General features: G+C 35.9%; 1 protein-coding gene across 3 annotated transcripts in view; it reads right to left on the bottom strand.

The window, feature by feature from the left end:
• Positions 1–1,149: 1,149 nt before the first annotated feature.
• LOC128895077 (glutamate receptor 1) overlaps positions 1,150–21,776 on the bottom strand; it is a 609,208-nt gene continuing 588,581 nt past the window's right edge. For 2 of the 3 annotated variants that reach the window (XM_054157319.1, XM_054157321.1), the window contains 5 exons: positions 19,775–19,973; positions 19,092–19,336; positions 15,320–15,566; positions 13,907–13,981; positions 1,150–7,726 (listed from right to left, as the gene is read on the bottom strand). In XM_054157319.1, the coding sequence (XP_054013294.1) occupies positions 7,652–7,726; positions 13,907–13,981; positions 15,320–15,566; positions 19,092–19,336; positions 19,775–19,973 (841 nt within the window). In that variant the 3' untranslated portion in view covers positions 1,150–7,651. Of the gene's footprint in view, positions 7,727–12,309; positions 12,365–13,906; positions 13,982–15,319; positions 15,567–19,091; positions 19,337–19,774; positions 19,974–21,776 lie in introns of all 3 variants that reach the window. The other variant, XM_054157320.1, reaches the window with a different exon arrangement.

The raw sequence follows: 21,776 nt of genomic DNA, 5'->3' as shown, positions 1-21,776 counted from the left end.
AATTTCGTGGGCCTTCTTATCGACCCTTTGTCCTCTACTAACCCTCTATTGCACGAATTTTACAGTTTCCTGGGAAAAAGAATTTATTTATTTATCGTTTATCGGTCCATGAATTGATCAATACTTGAAACATTGTTTGCAGTGTAAAGAATTGTAGAACTTAGCAATCTGGTCAATGGAGATGTCATTTCTTGTTTTTTTTATACGTCCATGAATTAATTAATGATTAGTAATTATGTAGATATGAATTGGTATGGTATTCACAAATAAAGGATTTAGTTTGTACAGTCATAATTTATTTGTATAGGTAGGAAATCTAGTGATGTTTCCAACCAACGACCATTGGTTTTGATTTTTATTTAGTACTATCCTCTTTAGTTAGAATTGCGTGCATGAGGCTTTTTGGTAATTATTACGATAAACATACATTTGCAAATAGTAAAAATTTTCTTAAAAGTTATACAGTCTGTTATGGAATCATAAAACGATTTTGATATATAATGAAGTCAACCAAGACTCACGCGTAAACTAATTAAACCTCAATTTCCTCGCATATTTAGAAATGTAAATTGTGGCAATTCTAGTAGACAGATCAGAGTATGTATAACAATCTATAATTAAATTTATGAATTGATTTTGAATTGATTTTGAATTGATTTCTGATTCCCGTTCTTTTTTTTATCCTATTTAGAAATCAATCACACCCCAAAAGCAGATGGCTCACTATTTAGCAAATTAATTTTATTATCTCGTCTTTTATATGATCATCGATGTAAAAATGGTTAGAAATGTAATTTTTTCTAGTACATGCATAATGGAATAGATTTCTATGAATTTTGATGAAGCTTCCGATAGAATCGAGTTACAACCAGATCTGAATATGGAACTGGCATCAGATTGAAATTAGATGAACCAAGTATAATGTAAAAACCTTCGATTGAATATAAAAGTTATTTCTAGAATAATGAATTCAATTATGCTCTTTGTGGTTAATTGTTTTGTTTTACATGAGTGATTGGTCAAATCCTACAGTAACTGTCTTGTAACCAAATAGATCAAATAGACGTATACTTCAAAAATATTTATATATTCGTTTCTCTCAAAAAGTAAGTTTTGTATCAAACATTACATTCTATATTTTCGATAGTTTTCTTGTCAATACAAACATATTATGTTCGCATAAACGAGATTGCTAAGCTTTTTAATTCATATCTTTAATCAAACTTGGGCATCACGACCAATTTAGTGCACGAGAGCACAGAAACTAATGGCGCCACAGCTTTGTCACGGGGACTAGTATTTTCAAAGCGGTGACATCACTGTAGTACATTAGTTACCTTGCTCGCCATGCGTTAAAACATTCGTGGCGCCCAGCCCTGCTTTAATTAATAAATAACTGAATGGGTAAGTCAGCAAAACTATTATACATCCCCATGACTATACATCACGCGCAACTCTTTAAAAATGTCCTGCAGCAGAAATGATGATTTCTATCGGGTTCTCGATCGAATATATTATGCAATAGAGGGTCAATGCGCAATCCTCGATTAATTAGCATAATTTCTACTAGATCACGCTTCGGGTTCGACGTAGACGTGAGAACCTACGGCCTTCGAACAAGATGACTCGAGTTTCTCTTCCGGACCGTTTTGAAGTTACAATTACTCACCGCGTGTACCGTTCGTTACCATGTAGTTTTAACGACTGAATACCCGATATACGCATTATCTATCGTTATTAACCGGTGATAGATAACAATTAGTCGTAATAAGAAAATCTGACGATATGATAGGTAGATCGGTCTCGTCGCTGCCACGTATAAAACTTGCTCGGCTCGCTCGACCTGCTCGTCGATCGTTCAACGTCCCTTCAGCGTCGCACAGTGGTACGACTGCTCCAAAATGAGCGTAAAAGCCAAATTTTTCAATTTTCAGATGGGTAATTTTTCAATGCAAATCTTTTTTCAATGTAGGTGATTTTAAAAATGTGCTCGAAAACGTCACGAATAAATACTCGGAAATTAAGGAAATGCTTCACATGACTTTAAATTTACATTATAATATACTGTATTATAATATATGTTATATAACGCACATATTACAAAATATTTACTGGTGGTTATTAATTTGCTGTGTATGTTATACAAATTTCTTTATCGTTCCAGAATTTCTGGGATTAATTAATCTAAACGAAATGAAAAACTATATTAATAATCATGCACTAAAGTTATTAAAATCGAATTTATATTAAAATAAATGTACATATTCAAGTTTATTTTTAATAAACGAGGAATATCGGGTTGGCAAGCAATGTATGTACACTCTCTGACTATAAAGACCTAAATTCCTTATTTACTAAGAATATCGACAAGCATAGTCAATATTTGGATTTCAATTGTCTTTATAAGAGTGTAATATATATGTTCACCCTTAATTCTTTTATACAATCATTATATGTATACGTTGTTTCAGCCGATTTTGGCAATTTCATACTGTAATTGAAATATCATTGTCACAAAGGAACAGTTTAAAAATATTTTAATTACTTCTTCTATTTACAGAGATTAATTTGATCTCATTAAAAATTTTAATCAGAAAATCAACTCTGACCTAAAAAGAAATGTTCAAACCACGATTTATCTAATGGAAAATGATCAAGTATTAGCGTGACGATTCCGTTATTGCGTTTTTTAGGCTCCGTACCACTGTGCATCGAGTTTCCAGCCCGACACGGTCGCATTCGGGATTCGCGAACGCTGAGACCGGACGGAACTAAAGACACAAAGGTTCTTTCCTTGGGTAATTGGCGTGATTTTCGGTAATCGTATGGCAGTTCGTTCAGTAAATAAACGTGAACTGAAATTCAATAGAAACAGCTAGTTAGTGCATTCCAGAAAAATAGTTTTATACGTCGCAACATGCAATTTGGCTCTGCGATGCCTCCTCCTGTCACGTCCAATGCTACGACGATAACCAAGGACTTCTCGAGACATTCTTTCGTCTCTCTTGGGCTCTGATTTAAATACAGTTATGCATGGGCACTTTATCGCTTAATTTAGAAACATGAAATTCAATATCAAAGTGATTTAAATTATAACCAGAATATATGCAGAAATTTTATTTTGGATTGATTTTTCTGGAATTATGTACATTTATAATGAGCAAATTTTGTGAAATTTAATGTAATCAATATTTGTAATATAATGAGGTATCACACTGATCTCCCCAAATTCCAAATAATGTATTTAATTGCACATTACTTCACTGATAACATTGAGCAAAAGAGTAAAATAATAATTTTTATATAATTTTTCGAAAATTTGAGTAAATTTGTATAAATAAATAGGCTAATTGAAATCGCATCCACTAATACTTATTATAGTTTTTAATTAAAGTCAAATAATATTAAACACGATTTATTTTTCTGTCATTTTCAAACCACATATTTAATACTAAAAGCACTTCATTTATTTATAAGTAGAAACTATGATGTAATTGTATAACTACAAGTGTATTGCAGTTCATATGACCATATTAATATTATACAAATAATATGTAAGTAAATATTTTCTTATATTTACGTATTTTCTGTGTTATTCACGCTCGTATGTATCTTTACAGTCACATTTTGCGTACCGAAGACGTTAAATAAAAATAATGAATAAAATGACTTGGTTTTAATTATTAAATTTAATAATCGTCACATTAAGACTTATTGGGCATCAAAGTGAATTCGCGGACGTCTCGAAAGGACCGTAGCATCGGGCCATCGTCATCGAAGGAGGCACCGTCGTTTGGCACGAAAAACCTTGGCCGTAAACATCGTTCATCCAGCCAGATCACGGCGATCCGACGACTTAAAGGAACCCCTCGATCGCGGGAACATGGAACAGCGACGTGTAAAATGTGCGAGTGTGTCGTACAAGAAAACAGCGCTCTTTTTTTCTCTCTCGGGTCGGATCGGCGCGAACTGGCAGTGATAGGTACTTAATAATGCGTTTACACGATTAAACCTATTTCCATTCGCTCGTTAACGTTCACTCGCCCACCACGCAGTCGTCGCATCGTACATCTTTCAATAAACGTCTATACGTATGTATATTTATATTTATATTCATTTTTATATATATATATATATATATATATATATATATATATTATATATATAATATATATATATTACTTATCACACACGCATTACTCACGCATCGATGTGATTATACACCATTGTCAGTTAAAAAACGTATCGCGGCTCCAGTGCTGGTTTGCTCATACTTGTTTTTTTTCTTCTTTTGCTCTTTTTTTTTTTTTCATTTTTTTTTCCTATCATTTTAATTCTGACGCAACGAATAATTCCATTCTCGCGAGATCCACAAAATAGGGTTACACCGGGTGTACCATTGATCGTCATAATTAACCGTGAATCCATAATAAAATCTACCGGTCGCAATAATATTAATCAGAGTAATGGTAATAATAATAGTAGTGTCATCGTCACGATCAACCCGACCCGTCCATTTCATTCATCGGTTTTCCTTCGTCCTGCGAACTCTCCTCGTCGATCGTTTCCCCCAATTCATCGCGTGTCTTCTTCGTTCGCAACCGGCAGAGATGGGCACAATCTACATAAAAAGTTACTTATAACGATCGAAAGATGAACATGATTCAGTTCGTTATTTCTTAACGCCAGCTTTACGAAGTAAGGTCGTGTCCACCCTTTTCGAATTTCACAAGGAAAATCACTGAAGCCATTTACATTTTACGCCCGCCACTTATGCTAACTTCTATCCTCACAAAGAGACAAGCATACTTCCAAATTACTTCGTTAATAGGTATAAACGCAATCGAAATCTTCTTAGAAAATATGCCCCAAAAACAAATAAACAATGCAGCGAAGATACATTGAATCACCGTAAACCTAGCGTCGAACGAGGCTTACAATTCGAATTGTAAAATGAAGTTGCACCTCGTTCGGAAGCTTCGTCGAGTAACCGTTCAATGTTGTCTGAGTTGTGATTCAGTCGTTCATTATTCTAGCAAAGTTCTGCCCATCTCTGTCCAATTCGACCGACGTGCATTTTCCCTCGTATAATATGTATACATATATGTACGTGTTTATGTGCTCGTGTACATGTTTAACGTGTTTCGTGTGCGTGTTACGGGCTCTCGTCCTCACGGAATTGCAGTTTAACGTATCGTTCAAGCTGTTGGTTGCACATGCACCCACCCCGGGACCATCGAATTCTACTATCGAATGTCACGACACTGTTCTGTCGCGGACAGCCGGTGTGTTCGTTTGTGTCTGCTTATTTTTCTTTTTGATTCGTCTCGTTTGATTCGATTATAATTTATATACAATGTACAAACGCGACCGGCGGCGAGGACTCCCGTACGGTGTCCATCCTCGACGGATCGCGTTGATCCTTGTCGAATCGACGCGATCACTGTACTTGAAACAAGTTCGGCGTGATCACGGGAGCTCCCGCCAGACCGTGATACGGCTCTCCGTGTTTCCGAGCGATTTCTCGGGCTTCCAATCTACGAGTTACTAGGATCAAGTCCTCAAAGTATAGCGGGATATAAATTGGCTCGACGAAATTATCGATAACTTAGCCTTGCAAACGTAGATAAGATATTATATCATTGGTGTTTGCTTCAGATTGTGCTTTTCAATATTGGTAAGATTATGTAAAATTGGAAGTTTACTTAGATGTAATTTTATAAAATTGTATGAAATTGTATAAAATTTTGTTCAAATTAAATACAATTTTATAAAATTATATAAATTCGTCTCAAATGTATTCATCCGTAATTGTACAATAAATTCGTTAAGTGAATAAGCATATGCAATGATAAAATAAAATACTGATAAAGCGTAAGTACAATTTAATAAAATTAGATAAATTTAACGCGTTTGTATTATGTGTTCCTTATTTATATATTAGTGCACTAAATAGACAAAATAAGTAAATATATAAAGTAATAAAATAAAATAATTTATTGTTTAAGTATTTAAAAGTAATATACTGTACCGTATCGTTGTAAGTTCATCTCACAAATATCTATTAAGGAATAAATATGAAAGTATATTACTTTTCTGGAAAATAATTGATGACTTATAAAGTCGATAAGGATTATTGTAACTCTTAACAGTCTGTATTGGAAAATACATAAAATGGAGTATCATTCTACTGAAAAGGGCTTATACGATCATTGACGCCTCTTAACAGCCTCTGTTAGAAAAACAAATAAAAAGTATTATTATTTCAGTTCGAAAATAATTAATATTAGACAGCTCTAAAGCTAGGAGGTCGATCTTTGGAGAAGAATGACTTGCTATGCCCTGTACACCGAGATTGAAAGCTGGAGAAAAAGGTTGATTCATATTATTCGACATAGTACGGACCAGCAATAGATTGAGAAAGATTGTTCTAGGCATTTCATATGCGTATATTTATATGTGGCGTATCAGATCTGCAAAAAAGAAAAAACTTGATAATTAGGGCAATTTAAGATAGCTCTATTGCTCTCAACGCGTCTCGATACACTTAAATCGTCATTTTTTCAAAGATCTTCCGGGTCTTCCAGCTCAGTATAAACACATATACGAATAGAAAACTGTAATTTCTGGAACAAGTTCATTATGATATGTTCCTATGAAAAATGTATATCCCTCCAAACAGTGGATAAACAAAATATCTTTCATTGGAAAGGAATTTTGAAATAAAATTAATTGCTGCAGGACTTTCAGACACATAGTGTCTGTTAGTTGCTAGTCATTACGGAATCATTTAAATCGTATCGATGAAGTTATTATCACAAATAGTATCACTGCTATGTATGATTGGTAATTTTGTCTTTCCTCTAACATACGTATTATGAACACTAAACCTCCTCCTTATTTACCATTTCTTTCATCGAGCAATAGTACTATACAAAATGAATCTTTCAAACGTACATCTGAAAAAAATGATTAAACAATAGCAACCATTAGGTATAGGGTTTTGTATCACACTTGATTCACCACAAACCCATGGTATCGCAAGGATACGTAAAAACGAAACAATCCCAGAACAAGTGAAAAACTGATTATCATTCATCCGACATAATACGCCTCCACGGAAGGTTCCTCATCCCCTACGTAGAATAGAAACAGTATCGCTTATCAAGTGCTAGGTCCCTATCACGTCGAATAGGACAAACGAACCTAGGAACGGCGAGTCGCGGAGATTCGACTAGCGGCAAACGCGTTGCTTAGGGTTGAGGGTCGAGGATAGTCAGGAGGCTCCCGATCGTCATAGACGCGATCCACGACGAGCACCAACTGACAAGCTTCCTGTGATTACTCGTGAAACGACGTCGTGTTTACTTGACGTACTCGGGCTTGTCCTCGCCGATTTTGCCAGTCCAGACGCGCGGGGAGGCCGGGGTCCAGGGCACCGCGACGTCTAGCATCAGGTTGCCCGGTTTCCGCTGGAACGGTGAGAACCTGAACCTTTTCGGGCTCTTCGGCGGCGATTCCGCGAATGTGACGCTTCGTCGCGGTCTTCTGGGCGGCGGTGGCGGCGGCGTGGGCAGGGCCGCCACCAGGGGCGGCGGCGGAGGTGTGGGCAGGGAGATGGCGGGCGACTCGCTTGGCGACTCCAGGTAATCTACACCTGGGTATGCGTATTGCTGTGCACCTGGTCGCCCTCCGTATTGCCAATCGCGTTTGCCGGAGCGTAGTACTGAAAATTCAACGGTAGTGTGTTTAGCGTGTGCGATTCGAGTTTACGGTTATGACGACTCGATTCGTGGAGAACGTGGGGGATCGTTCCACATGGAATCGAGCATTTCTTGTGGGCGATGAGGAGGATTTTTGCGAAACTGGGTGACAATGATGTCCACGTGAAATTAGAGGGAAGGTTTGAGTCATTACTTTGGTGGTTTTGAAGTTGTTGAGATGATATGGAAGGGTGGATTTCGTAATTTATGATTTCTTGAGCGAAAACGAGATGTATATAAGGATTTTTTAGTTAAGAAACTATGTATTAGAGAAGTAGTGGAGAATTGAACCCTTCTTTTATCTTTGTGGAAATAGTTTGGCCATTTGGATTAAATTATTACAAGTAAGGTAGATGACTACATTAATGACCGCGACCTTATTAGCGACCAGTTGTTTATTTCCAGTTATTTATTCATTTGTTTATTTTCCATTTTATTTTGACATGTCAAGCGATATATTAATCAAAAGGTTAAGATTGCTAAAATAAAAATTTGTATTCATTATTTCACATTTTAATCTTCTTTACACTGTATACACCATCAGCTATAATTGATATACATATAAATTCGAAATCGCAATGAGGATAGTTTATGCCAACACATAGCACATGCTAATATATCAACATTTTACCAAATAATTTCAGTTTCATTGCACAAGATGACGTATACGTTTTAATTATATAATGTCTCTGATAATTAATGACAATATTGAATGACAACTTGAAATATCAAAGTAAATGCCTTGTAAGTTGTCTCCAGAAATAAAATAGACCTATAGAATTGATATTGAATAGATATTTCTGAAGTAATAAATTTTATAATACAAATAGGTAAATATGTACAATATCTTACTCAATTTAACAAGAATGATGTACACAACAATAAAATAGATGAAATAGTATGATGACTTAAACCCCCTTTAATTTTTTATGGATTACATCACACTTGAGTTTCACCAAAATCCCTGCCGTCTATTGCATGAAATGATCAGTTTAGCGTAGAATGACTCATAGGTGAATTGGTGTGCGTTAATTCTCTGGCGATTGAATGCGGATGTTTATACCAATCTACATTCGTATCTAGAAACAAATAAAAGAATGAAATTACGATCAGTACGCATTTCATTATTCGGAGATACACGAATATCGAACTTTATATTACGTATTTACGTTGCTTCGGGTATAGTTATTACCAAACTACAGACTTTATACATTTCTGGAGTATGCATGTATGAAAAACATATACTAATAACGTGCAGAGTTAATAATTAATGAAATTTATTCTGCATACGTATTTGTGTTTATGTTTTCAAGCTTGCCATGAACCATAAATGTGTTAAATCTGTAATCTACATAGTTGCGATAATGAAACACTTTTTTAAATATTTCTATGGTTTTCGCCATTGAACAAATAATTTCTCTGTGTATTAATGATTTATAGTGTTACGTGTAAACAATGGCACAGTTTAGTTAGTTAAGATAACCTTGAAGTCTTGAGGAAAGTGACCTTGAGAAAATGATCTTCATATCATAATCGTAGATTGAACAGGTATTTCTAATATAATTATACATACATATACATTTTGATATCACATTTTCCTATACATGCATATACATATATTTTTATATTCTCAATACTTACATATGTATACATACATATGTGTATAAATAATAAAGATACTAATGTATTAGTGTATTTTTTTTTTTTAAATTGAAAAAGTAAAAAATTTAATTCACAGAAAAGCTTCATTTTACATCAATTAAATTCTACATAACAGAAACTCTTTATCTATATAACTCTCAACTTAAAACTTTATTTTGCTTTTCAGAAAGGAACTTCCTAACAAATTTAGATACTGTTTTCGTACAGCCAAAGTATTCATACCAAATAAGTTTAATATTCAAGATAGTATATAATATTCGACGATAATGTTAAAAAGATTTCAAGGTCAGCTTTATCTTCCATTCTAGATAAAACACTATATTTTTACCTCATAATGTAACAGCTCCTTCCAAGTCACTCGAGACAACGATCTATGCTCTAAGGATATTTAATAACATATTAAACAACATATTATCTTGCCTGGTAACATCTTGCTTGATAACTTAGACCTTAAAAAAAAATATCTTACACTAACACGTACACTAACACGTACATTCTATACACTTTCCATGTTTCACCATGATTCCAGTATGTTTTACAGAATTACGACATAATTCTCGAATAATTTGCAATACATTTTTGTACAATTTATATACAGTATGAATATTTTCCATACATAAACGTCCGCAGTCAATTGTAACCATCGCCGTGACAGAAATTGATGAGAAGTGTTTTTAAGAAGAGATATGTGATCGATGACAGGAACGAATCATTCAGTCGCATTTGACGCAAGAAGATAATGTCAATCGTGCCTTCGATAGCTTGCCAAGTACCTTAAATTAATTCAAGTGCCTCGAACGAGGCGTCGAGTCGTTAAATGTGTGTATGAACCTTCACGAGTGAACGCGGCGAGAGTGTTTCGCTAGAAGTGCATAAAATTGTTCTCTGTTTTCTTACTATCGTCCTGTCCTTTGTGCAACATGCTCGCTTCGCATGACAGAAGAGACGAAAGGGGAAAAAGAATGGTACCTTTGGTACGTCGCGTGAGAAAGGACAGAATGAATGCGATCATATCCCGCGTATAGTATGTCTAATGTGTAAGCGTTGCGATCTTTGAAAGCGACATGCGATTCGTCGAACCACGCCTTGCTCTGACTGCTATAAAATTGCTCGAAGCCATGCACATTTCACGCTCGTAAGCTAGCCTCTCAAAATAACCAAAGCTGTCGAGGCGAAGGAAAAACTACAGAACCGTGGGAGCAGGTGGAAGTCGCCTGTGTTCGTCGAGATTGTACGTTGACGTAAAAGAACTAAATGCTGCTTTTCATCCGTGTCAGCTCTCATTTCCTGAGAAGTGAAACAGTAAAATGAGCATTCCTTTTTTCAAAGATTTAATTCGCGTATAATTAACACGATCAAGTGTTGAGATATTAATAATAATTTCCGTTCGTCACGTAATACACTGCTTCAAACAATTATTGGGACATTTTTTCAAACCGTCGTAACTATAGAAGTTTTCAACCGATTGAAATGAAACTGCGTGAGGAGTACTTCTGAAGTGTCCCCTAAGCGTGTATAAAATTGTATTGGCGAGGATTGACGCGAAGGGGTTAATTCACCCCCTTAAACGGGGACGCGTCGAAAAACGTCACTTCTGAAGGGGCCAGGAGTAATGGAAGGGGTTAACAAAATTAAAGAAACCTTTAGACCTTAAACCTCGGACAAACCCAACATGAACCAAACGCAACCAAATGTAGTCTCCCAACATTTTTTCATCCCGATATCCTTGATAGCGCTGCTCAATAGTTTAGGGGTTCTGGCTCGGCAGAGTATGAATTATAAGGAAGTTGTTGAAGATTTGTTAATAAATTATGCAAATATGGGTATGGAATATATATTGTTATTCTATTTGATTTGACAAAATGGAAAAATATGTACATTTAATTTCAATTTTAATTTCAACAGGCGTAAATATCTCGCTCAAAATTCATTTTTTATATTCTCACTTGGATTTTTTCCTGGAGAATCTTGGCGATATAAGTGACGAACTCAGCGAAAGGTTTCACCAAGATATAAAAACTATTTGCGACATAATCCTAATGTTCCTAACTCCGGTATTTATCCATAGATTTTCTTCAACAAAAGCTTGTTTTCTTCGTAAAAGTGCGATCTATACGTAAACAATAAGAAACTGCACATAATTTGACAATTTCTATTTTTCCATGGCGATAGAAGAAATATTCGTGTTCTATTTTAGCTGAAAAAATGAAAGTTTCTCATATATATTGGCTCGTAACACTTAAACTATTGAACTGATTGGAAAAAAATGTTAAAAGCAATTGTTGCAAATTCGGTTCCACGATTCAATCGGACGTTTCTAACTCAAGATATGGTCTAAAATATGAACGTATGTCAGAAAAAAATCGAAAAAAAATTCAAAAATTCATATAAAAAAAACCTATCCATAGAAAAATATTTTCTTGCATTTTTCGAGTTTAGTAGATCAAAATACATAAGAAAAAAATTGTGTCATTGAATGTACATTTTGGCTGTAAACTAGTGTAATTGTTGAATATAGCTATGATTTTTACGCGACCAAGGTGGCTTTCCTTTTAAAGATTATCATTTTTACAGGCATAAAGAGCGTTCAATTAAAAAATTGATCTACTATTATGTATGTTATAGTCTACAAAGAGAATTGTATAGGGAAATGTATACGGCGATGAATATTAGTGTTGGGTAAAGCTAGTGTCCGTGAATTCTGATTGGCGAAGTCTGCGTCGGTCATTTCCATGGGACCCTTCGTGACAACGCGATAGAAGATTGGAAAAGGAGCGTGGGGCGCTATTAAAAGCCGTGTACAGAAGAAGCGGGGAGGATGAACTATGCAGAATGATACGTATAAAAAAACTTGGGAATTAAAATTAAGGGCGAGAGTACTCACATATGGTCCCGGGAAAGGCGCATGCATCCTCCGTCTAACTCTGCAGTCCGTACCACTAGAGACAAAAACAAAAGTAGAACGAAACGCGCAAACGAGCAAATACGTCTTCTGCATCCATCGAGTACAAACAGAATAAGAGATAGATAGATAGAGAGATAGAGATAGATAGACAGAGTGTGAAAGATAGAGAGGTAGATAGACAGAGATAGAAAAGAGCGCAACAGATCCAGCCCAGCCGCACATCGCACGCATTTTACGTATATATGTATATGTATAATATGCTATATTCGTATCTATGCATACACGACGCATCGATTAGGATCGCTGATCGACTGCGGGGTAGGTCGTGTCGTGTAGACAACGCTCGAGAACCCCATTCCAAATTCTCGACGCTCGATCGTCTTTCAACCACAATGTATATGTCGAGCGTATACACTCTGCTAACTGCATGCCAAACGTACTCTATTGTATGTTTCTATGTATACGTATATAGCTATATATATAAAGAGAGATAGGTATGTATTACACGGATATGTATAATGGTCTCTCGTTACGTATGTATGTACACGATTACAAGATCGTTGGCAGAGAGATCGATGGGGATGAACCCGTTTCGAATGTAACGTGTAGCCACAGTTTTAAATATTGAAGGTATTGTATGGTATTTCAGGTAAAAATGTAGATCAGTCTTGAATTAATCATATAATACTCCTGGTGATGATAATTCGAATCGTGCAAACGAAAACTCTTGACGTCGAAGGCTTATAGTTTTTTTCTTTTTGGTATGATGTATTTGAAAATATTTCGTTATGCATTGATAGAAATAAAATTATTGTTGGAGAGGTAGACTTATGTGTACTGATTTATGTATAAGTTAAAATGGCCATCCGATGTAGATTTCACTGAAAGGGATATAATTAAAATAAACAATTGATTTTTCTTTGGCCTGCTTAGTATTATGCACTACAATTTTCAGAGCAATAATCGTATTTGCTAAATAGGTGAAATATATTTGTTATATTAAAAACTTTGTTATGATATTTTATGCATTTGACTTTTCTTCGAAATCTGTATATGACAATCTTATTAGAATCTAACTCTTGAAGGGGTTCTATGGAATAGGCAAAACATAAAAAAACATTGTAATGTAACAAATAAACTTTATATATTCTGACGATTATATTTTCTGGCTGGTCTAAAAAGTCCAATAATTATGACTCATTTTGTTCCTGGAAAATTATTTTTCGTGTTTTATATAATGTTTAACTTCGAAATGTATACATTTTATATAATAATTAAAGGAACATATTAGGTCATGCTTATGGCTCATTTTCCTTTTTAATTGTTCTAGAAGTAATGGAGTATCCAATTTATAAATATATTTTGAAACTCAAAATTTTATTCGCAACTGATATTCTTCTGATATTCCTTTTTCCTAGAATATGTTCTTCGACTCTGTCGTTGGTTTTAAAGAATTGAAGCTTATATTCCATCCCCACACATCCGACGCCAACGCATTTCTACGGATTTTAATCGCGGCGTACGCGTGCGATCGACAACAAAAATCTAAGTGTTAGCAAGTGATCGTGTCACTCACCCGGCCATTGTCGAAATCTCGACCGCCGCCGATCGTCAGTCGGGCTTTCGCCTTCATCGCATCTGACAGTGGTATCTGGAAAAGTGAATGTTAATTATACGTGGTTCGACTCCATTTTCAGATATTGTAGGATATGTGCACATGGTGTGCCGAATAAAATCTTCTCCGAGAACCATTCCTTTTAGAAAAACAAAGTAAGCAATTCTATATCGTTAGTACATTGAAAATTTACCTCCTATAGTCTCAGTCGCGTAGTGATTTTAAATTGAATATTTCTGTACTAAGCTAGTGGCGGAATTTCAAGCTCGAAATTAGAGAGAGAGAGGGAGAGAGGGAGAGAGGGAGAGAGAGGGAGAGGGAGAGAGGGAGAGAGAGGGAGAGAGAGGGAGAGAGAGGGAGAGAGGGAGAGAGAGGGAGAGAGAGGGAGAGGGAGAGAGAGGGAGAGTTTTAGATTGGTTTAATGTTTGACCAGGTTGCTTGGACCAGCAATGTGAACTTGGCACCCGACTTTTCAAAAATGAATTTTTTTTTTTATAGAAAACGATAGTATTTCGTTAGTACCTGATTGTACCTCCAATAGTTCCGTTTGTACCTCCACCAATTAATAATTAAAAAAAATTCAAAAAATGGTCAGCACCCGACAGCGAGATTTTTGAAACCGGTTTTTCCCGATTCTTTAGAATCGTTTGTACCAGTTTGTACCGCTTTTCATTTCGTTTCTACCTCAATAGTTTAAATTTTTAAATTCAACAGTATCAACAATTGCTTGTAAAGTTTCAACTTTTGAGGTTCAAACGAAGAGAAAAGCGATTCCGGCGGGTACAAACGATTCTACAGAATCGGGACAAAACAGATTTCAAAAATCTCGATATCGGGTGCTGGCCATTTTTTGAATTTTTTCAATTATTAATTGGTGGAGGTACAAACGAAACTATTGGAGGTACAATCAGATATTAACGAAATACTATCGTTTTCTATAAAAAGAAATTAATTTTTGAAAAATCGGGTGGCAAGTTCACATAGCTGCTTGGACCGATGTTGTCCAGGCGCGCCCCGGCGAGGCTGCCTAGGATAACGTTCCCCTATCTGGGAACAACCCTGGGTAGATTTTAACTTTAGGAGAAGAAGCACTGGAGACAGAGGTGGTTGAGCGGTCGAAGGGTAAAGATAGTGCGAATAGACGTACAGCGGATTGTCGAGCGGGTTCTGTTTATTTCAGTTTTGTTCATACTTTACTTTTGTTCACTTATTAATAAAATAATATTTAATATGCTACATATCATTATGCTTTAGATTAGTAATATGCTTCGAACGACATTGTAAAATTACACCTGAATACTTGAAAGTGTCGCAAAAGATAGATCAATCTTACAACAATATTTGTTACATTAATGATTACTAATGATTTCCTACCTTCGCTCTTGTAGCTTCCGTGTGCGATTTATAACAAAACTCCAGTAGGGCGACGGCCAGTGCTAAAAGAAGGCCACCAATAAGGATGTAGAATATCCCTGCAACATTGCTGAGGGACAACTCGTTCCTCGATGCATCCTGTTTGTCACCGTGCCTGCATTCCGTTCTGTCGTACCACCATCGGTTTACCAGTTTTGTCAATTCGCCGTTTTCCTTCAGCGACAGCACCGCTAAATTTATCGGGTCTCTGTAATGTTGAAAATATTAACGATTTCAGTTTCGCTCTGACATGTTTCGTATATTATCAAACGAAGCAATACTTTCCCAAGAGAAATTTCAAATTATATGTAGGTATAATACATAGATAAAATATTTCAAATTAGTATTTATATCATAATAAAGGTATGTATTGTTGTTTTATGCGTTGATATTAACTAAAGTAACAAACTTGTTTCGCTTACCAAATAAAATTTTGCAGTAATTATTTTGTATTTCATTCATTTTCTCATTATACATTTGTATCACTTTAAATGTGTCCTTTCGATTTTCATTTTTCAATGTATTCTATTTAATAATACTTGAAGATTGTATAATCAAAAGAATCAGATGCCAGTATAAATAAAAAAATAAGATAACAGCAAGAGAGCTGTAAGAAAGTTATTGGTATTTTTTTCTTGTATTAACTACAGTAACAATTTCGTTTGCCTATAATATTAAATGTTTCATAACTCATACTTGATTTCCTTTATCTTCTTATTATACATAGACACATTTATGTCACCTTATACATGCCCTTTCTATTTTAATTTTTTAAAGTATTGGCAGATTCCCACGTCACAAAGAGGTGAACTCTCCGCGGGGAACGAGACCGACCAAGATCGAGAGCGCCACCAGGGTAACTCAGGGTTATGACTAATTTGCTGACTAGTTATGACTAATATTTAATATTTTTAAAATATCTGAAGGGCAATAGCGTTGGGCTAACGACGGCAACACCGAGCGATGCGGCTTAGAAGCTACCGATCCCGTCCAACCCGGCGCCGGCTGCACGGACTGGCCAGACGAAGCTCAAATGGACAGGGGCTGGAGATTCTTGGTAACAGCCCTTGGACTCCGCTACGACCTTCAGGGGCAGGAGGCCGTTTAGGATAGCGAAGTCAGCCGGGTTCTCGAGTGCACCGAGACCCGGCCCGCTCCAGAGTCTTCGAGGGATGCCAGCACCGACACGTCACCAAAGTCGCCGAGGGACGAGACTGGACGATCGCCGATGACGAGCGCGCCGATAACGCGATTTGAATTTGGCCTCCATAAGGTGCCGCGTGCCGCCGACCATTGAGGTGAGGCTGGGGAGAAGCGCGTGAGCCAACGCGTGCGACGAGCTCGCGTAGCTCGTCCTATTTCCTCCTTTACCTCACGCTCATGGATAGGATATCATGAATTGGTCGGGTTACCTGGTGGCTGCCGAGCACCCTGTCGGGCGAAATAGCGTTGTTAGCGGGAAACCGCCTTTGCGTAGGATATCGAGCGAATTAACGAACATCTAGTCGCGAGTCCATTGTAACACGCACGTGTTTGAATCGCTGCCGGTTAACGTTCTCGTCGAGAAGGTCGAGCCCACCGTGACCGCGTCAAGACTGTCCGAATATCGTTTCCAAAGTCGCTTTTGTGCGAATCGCGACGGAATTTGGGCTATCGTGAACGAAATCCGCACGTGTTTTCGAAACGTAGTTCTCGTGTCGGTTACCGGTCGTCCCGGTGACCTTTGACGCTACGACAGCTCGGCAGCGTACACCGAATTCTGTAACATCTTTCGCGTACAATATATTCTATATTATTTTAAATGAGTGCTGTGTTAATCCGCCCCGTCTCGTCGTGAAGACGGCTTTCCCAGACTTCCTTTCCTCGCCGACGATCCACGCCCTTCTCTGCGATCCGGATCGCTAGCCGTGGTAAATTTCGCGACGTTCGGCTTCTCGGGTTTTCCCGTAAAGGCGTGAGAAGTCGGAAAACTCTCACTTTGCACACTTCCCGACGCGAATCGCGGACCATGTCGGGAAATCACGTTGCAGTATTTTATTTTGCAAAACCTGGCGAATGCCTCAAATGGTAGAGAATATAGACATCCTAAAGTATTAACTTTCAATTAACTCAACACTACACTCCACTCCCTAAATGATTGAATCACTCATGACAACCAAACAATTATTTGGACTTCTCATAATTAATTGCAAGACCTCCTTGCCATTTACGAAAACGAAACTTGAATTAAACTAATTTGATACAATCTTGAGTTAATCGTCTCTAATTTACGAATCCGTTATATAAATAAAAGTATGAAAGATTGCTCGAGGAATGAAAATTGACAGGGATACAATCAGACGCAGGAAAATCGATGTGTCCGTAGCTTTTCAATAAGAAATTAAAAGCTTTTCCTCGAGGCTGCAGAAGTACGGGACAAAAATGGCAGTCGAATCGACGAACAGAGTGGATTCAATAGCGAGAGCTCTGTCCCTTAAGCGGTAATCATACGAAAAAACAGGTATACGAGTTCTTCTATGCTAATTGTGCGCGACGACGTGACGTGCTGCGACAAGAAGGACCGTGAGCAACGGAATTTTAAAGGGTTGAAGCGTGGCGGAGGGAAAGATGCCTTGTCTCTTCTCGACGACTTCAAAATCTCGTTAATTACGCGTTCGCGGATATGGGAAGAAACAGGTCGAACGCGTCCTCCCATTCAATATATGTGTGCTATATTAAGAAACTTACTCGAACAACTTTGCATTTTATCGAAAACTTTTAGACGCTCTGATCGTATCGTGTTGTTACATTAGTTAATCACTTTAATGTGGAATTTTGTTACTTGGTTAAAAATGATTGTATGTGAAATTTTCACAAGCAGAGTTAATTGTTATGAACATTTCTGATACTTAAAGTGTGAATGACTAAAGGATGTGAAATGTTAAAATAGTTGATTATATATTTCACATGCTACAAAATATACATATGTAAAATAAAGCTATACTATCGCTGAATTATATATTCTTTTATACTATTTTTTGAAAATTATCATTAATTAATATTTTTGTACTGATAATAATGATAAATTTAAAAGATACGGTAGTGTCAATATATTAACATGTGAAGATAATTTTAAAATAAATGGTAGGACAACGAAAAGTGTACAATTACAATTGTAAGGTTGTAGAGAATAAGATTATTTAATGTGATAAGATGAATACAAATGTACCAAGATAAATTATATATCATTTACTATCCAATGCCCTCACGTTATATGCTTTCTTTCTGCAAAATTGCTAGAATATCGTACAGAATATCATTATTTAGTTTTATTGTTATTAACTAAGAGGAAACACGAGGAAATTAAAAATTCTCCCACACTGTAGTATTCTTTTTCTTCTTTGATAATCCCACCTTTTATATTACGATTACATTTTGCAATATTATTATTCTTAGTATGAACGTACAATTTAAATCAACCGGAATTTTACTGAACAGTAGAAACTTCATTGTCTAAACTAATAGAGACACACGTATTCGACTAAGGAATCTTTCGTCTGACAAAGATAATTAAAATTTGATATAAAAATATAATATGACTTTCTTGCAGTGTTAAGTAAATAAGAAGTATATAATAAATATAAATACATCTAAAAACGAACCATATGCATGGATTGACATAACTGTTTAATATTTTTACGCTATCAAATAATTTAATTTACTATAAATATTCATATAAATTATAAAAATTTACCTGAGTGGAGATCCCAGCGGTGTCGCAACACCGAACCCTTTGGCGTCAAGGTTCCTACCGACTTTCATCGTATCGCAGGGCTCCCTCTCGTTGATGTACTCGTTCTTCGGACTCTCTATCAGAAGAGCGTACTTGCCTTTCCTTGTCCTCACCCTCCGTATGCCCTCGTCGTACGTTTTTACGAACACGTGCTTCCGGGAGTTCATGAACTCCCACATCTTGCTGTAGAGATTGATCTGCGATTTCTGCAGATCCAACATGAACCGTTTCTTCGATGGAATTCTTTCAATTTTTCCAAATACTTTTCTCAGATAATGAATGAATAAACTATTCTTAGCAAACTTAAATCAATATATTTTATATTAGAATATTTTCACGAATGGTGCAAATGCAAGTCCCTGAATAATATGTATTTAACAGAAACTTGAAAAAATTCATTTTCAGTACATAAATGTATAATCTACTGTTTATTTATATATTTCCCATCCACGTTATATATTTATTTATTCTGCCAAAGAAGGCTGCATTCATCAGTCAAAAATATTATAAGACTAGAAATATACATATACCCAGTTAACAATTAGTCTATTTTATATCAATCATTATCTCAGATATGTTCCTTATTAAATCAGAATTAACAATGAATATCGCAGTTACTCTTTTCTTTGTGATGTGTTACTCACGCGAAAAAAATCAAAAGTGGATCCGTGAGAGAGTGTGCCGTATTGAACTTCCGTTTGCGAGGCCAAGTCTTCTGGCGAATTGATCGGGGCCACCATTCTTTCGACTGTCAAAAATGCAGCTAGATTGGCAGTATACGATGAGATCAGAATAAGGGTGAAGAACCACCAGACGCTGCCAACTATCCGTCCCGATATTGATCTGTCGAATAACACGTCAATATTCAGAGAGTTTCGATGAAAAGAATTGCGTACTGCCAGGGCTTATTGCACTCGTTCGTACCAGCTCGAACCATCCCATGTCAAATCGAACATTTTTGCGTATGAATGTTGGGGATTTTTATGATACCGAAATATGCTGTAGTTTGCACAAAAAAGTGGGGACGTTTAAATTACCAACTTCACAGATACATAATTGTTTAAAGAATTTACCCCTTAAAGCGTCTAATTTAACAAATGTTTAGGAAAATATTAGCTTTATATTAGCCTCATTATTAGTCTAATAAAGTATGGAAATTAACAGCGTGCTTGGAATATATAATGGCTATAAATATAAATTATAGTTTCATAATTTAATATTAGTTCACTCCTATAATTATGACAGAAGCAACATATGTAGTTTTACTTCTTTTTATTACTTCAAACAATGCTAATAATAACGTTGTAGGGAATGAAGGATGATCCAATGTTACAGTAATATTTGTGTCGTACTTCAACAACAGTCATAAAAATTGCACCAAAAGCATTGTTAATCATTGAATAACTTTAAAAAGAATTGTTGACAACATAAGTCAAATTGAACGGCTCGGTAGATTCAGTGTTAATCAAACTTTCCGCACGATACACACAACTGAACAAACACCTCAGTAACAATTAATTTCTTCATAACATGAAAATTCGGGCTCTATCATTAACCCCAGCGTGTCACAGAAAATCGCGTGTAATTACGTGATACCAGTGGTTTGTGGTCGCGCTTAAATTGCTGATACCTTTTTACTCCCATCGCGTACATCACGCTCGTAATTTCGAGGGGTAGAGAATTGCCGTATCTTCATTCTGGCGATGGTAAATTTCCCCCACACTCTTCCGTCATCCATCTTATTTCCCAATTCAATTTAAGAACCAAGAAAACGAAAAAGAGAACTGGTGCAAGTAAACATTATCTATGAATGATATTTCTTGATGTGTAGAGCTTTGTTAAAAATTATAAAGTTTTAAGAGTCAAAGTTATAATATTCTTAGCAGTACTATTATATTAACATATAATGTATATAATATATTAAACATATAATATTATAGAATAAATAATATTCAATATCATTATACAATATTATTATTGTTATTTAAATACTTAAGTATTATAATATTTGTTATAATTATCAATGTTTTATAACTACGGTGCAATTATTTGTAATAATCACCAAAATTATAGTAATTAAAGATGCGTAATACGTATACATATATGAGAGAAGGTATTGGTATATATTAGTATACTGTTAGAAAGATGTGGAGAATGTATTCAAAAATTTAAGCATTTGTAAGTATAAAATTCGTAAGTTTTAATAAAAATGACGAACCGTTGGTCAAAATTAATTCTTCGAGTGAAACGCTATCGAAAAGTCTTTTACCATTTTGCAATTTAACGTTTCGTTACAGAGATACAAGCAATTATAGTCTAAGAGCTGGCTACGAAAATCACGAATGATAAGGTGCAGTGAAAACTTGTATCTAAAAACAACTCCTCACTAGATGACAAAGCCCATAGCGCTGCAGCAAGAAGGCGCTCCCGGGGCTGGAAGCGTGGGCGGGCGGTCAAACATGTTAATTTTTAATCAAAATAAAATCTTTGAGTGTAGCCCTGAAATTTTGTGTAGTTATAGTTTTTAACTACAGAAATCGCGTAAAGCTATTGCCAGAAGTCCAGGTCGGGGCTTATACGTTGCCAGAAGTCGATAAAGTTGTAAAAAAATTGTTTAAATTTTAATGACAAGGTGCAGTTCTGGCA

Source organism: Hylaeus anthracinus, unplaced genomic scaffold (assembly GCF_026225885.1).
Source record: "Hylaeus anthracinus isolate JK02 unplaced genomic scaffold, UHH_iyHylAnth1.0_haploid 4, whole genome shotgun sequence".
Taxonomy (NCBI): domain Eukaryota; kingdom Metazoa; phylum Arthropoda; class Insecta; order Hymenoptera; family Colletidae; genus Hylaeus; species Hylaeus anthracinus.
Note: the sequence above shows the minus strand (reverse complement) of the source record. Positions and strands in the feature narration are given on the sequence as shown.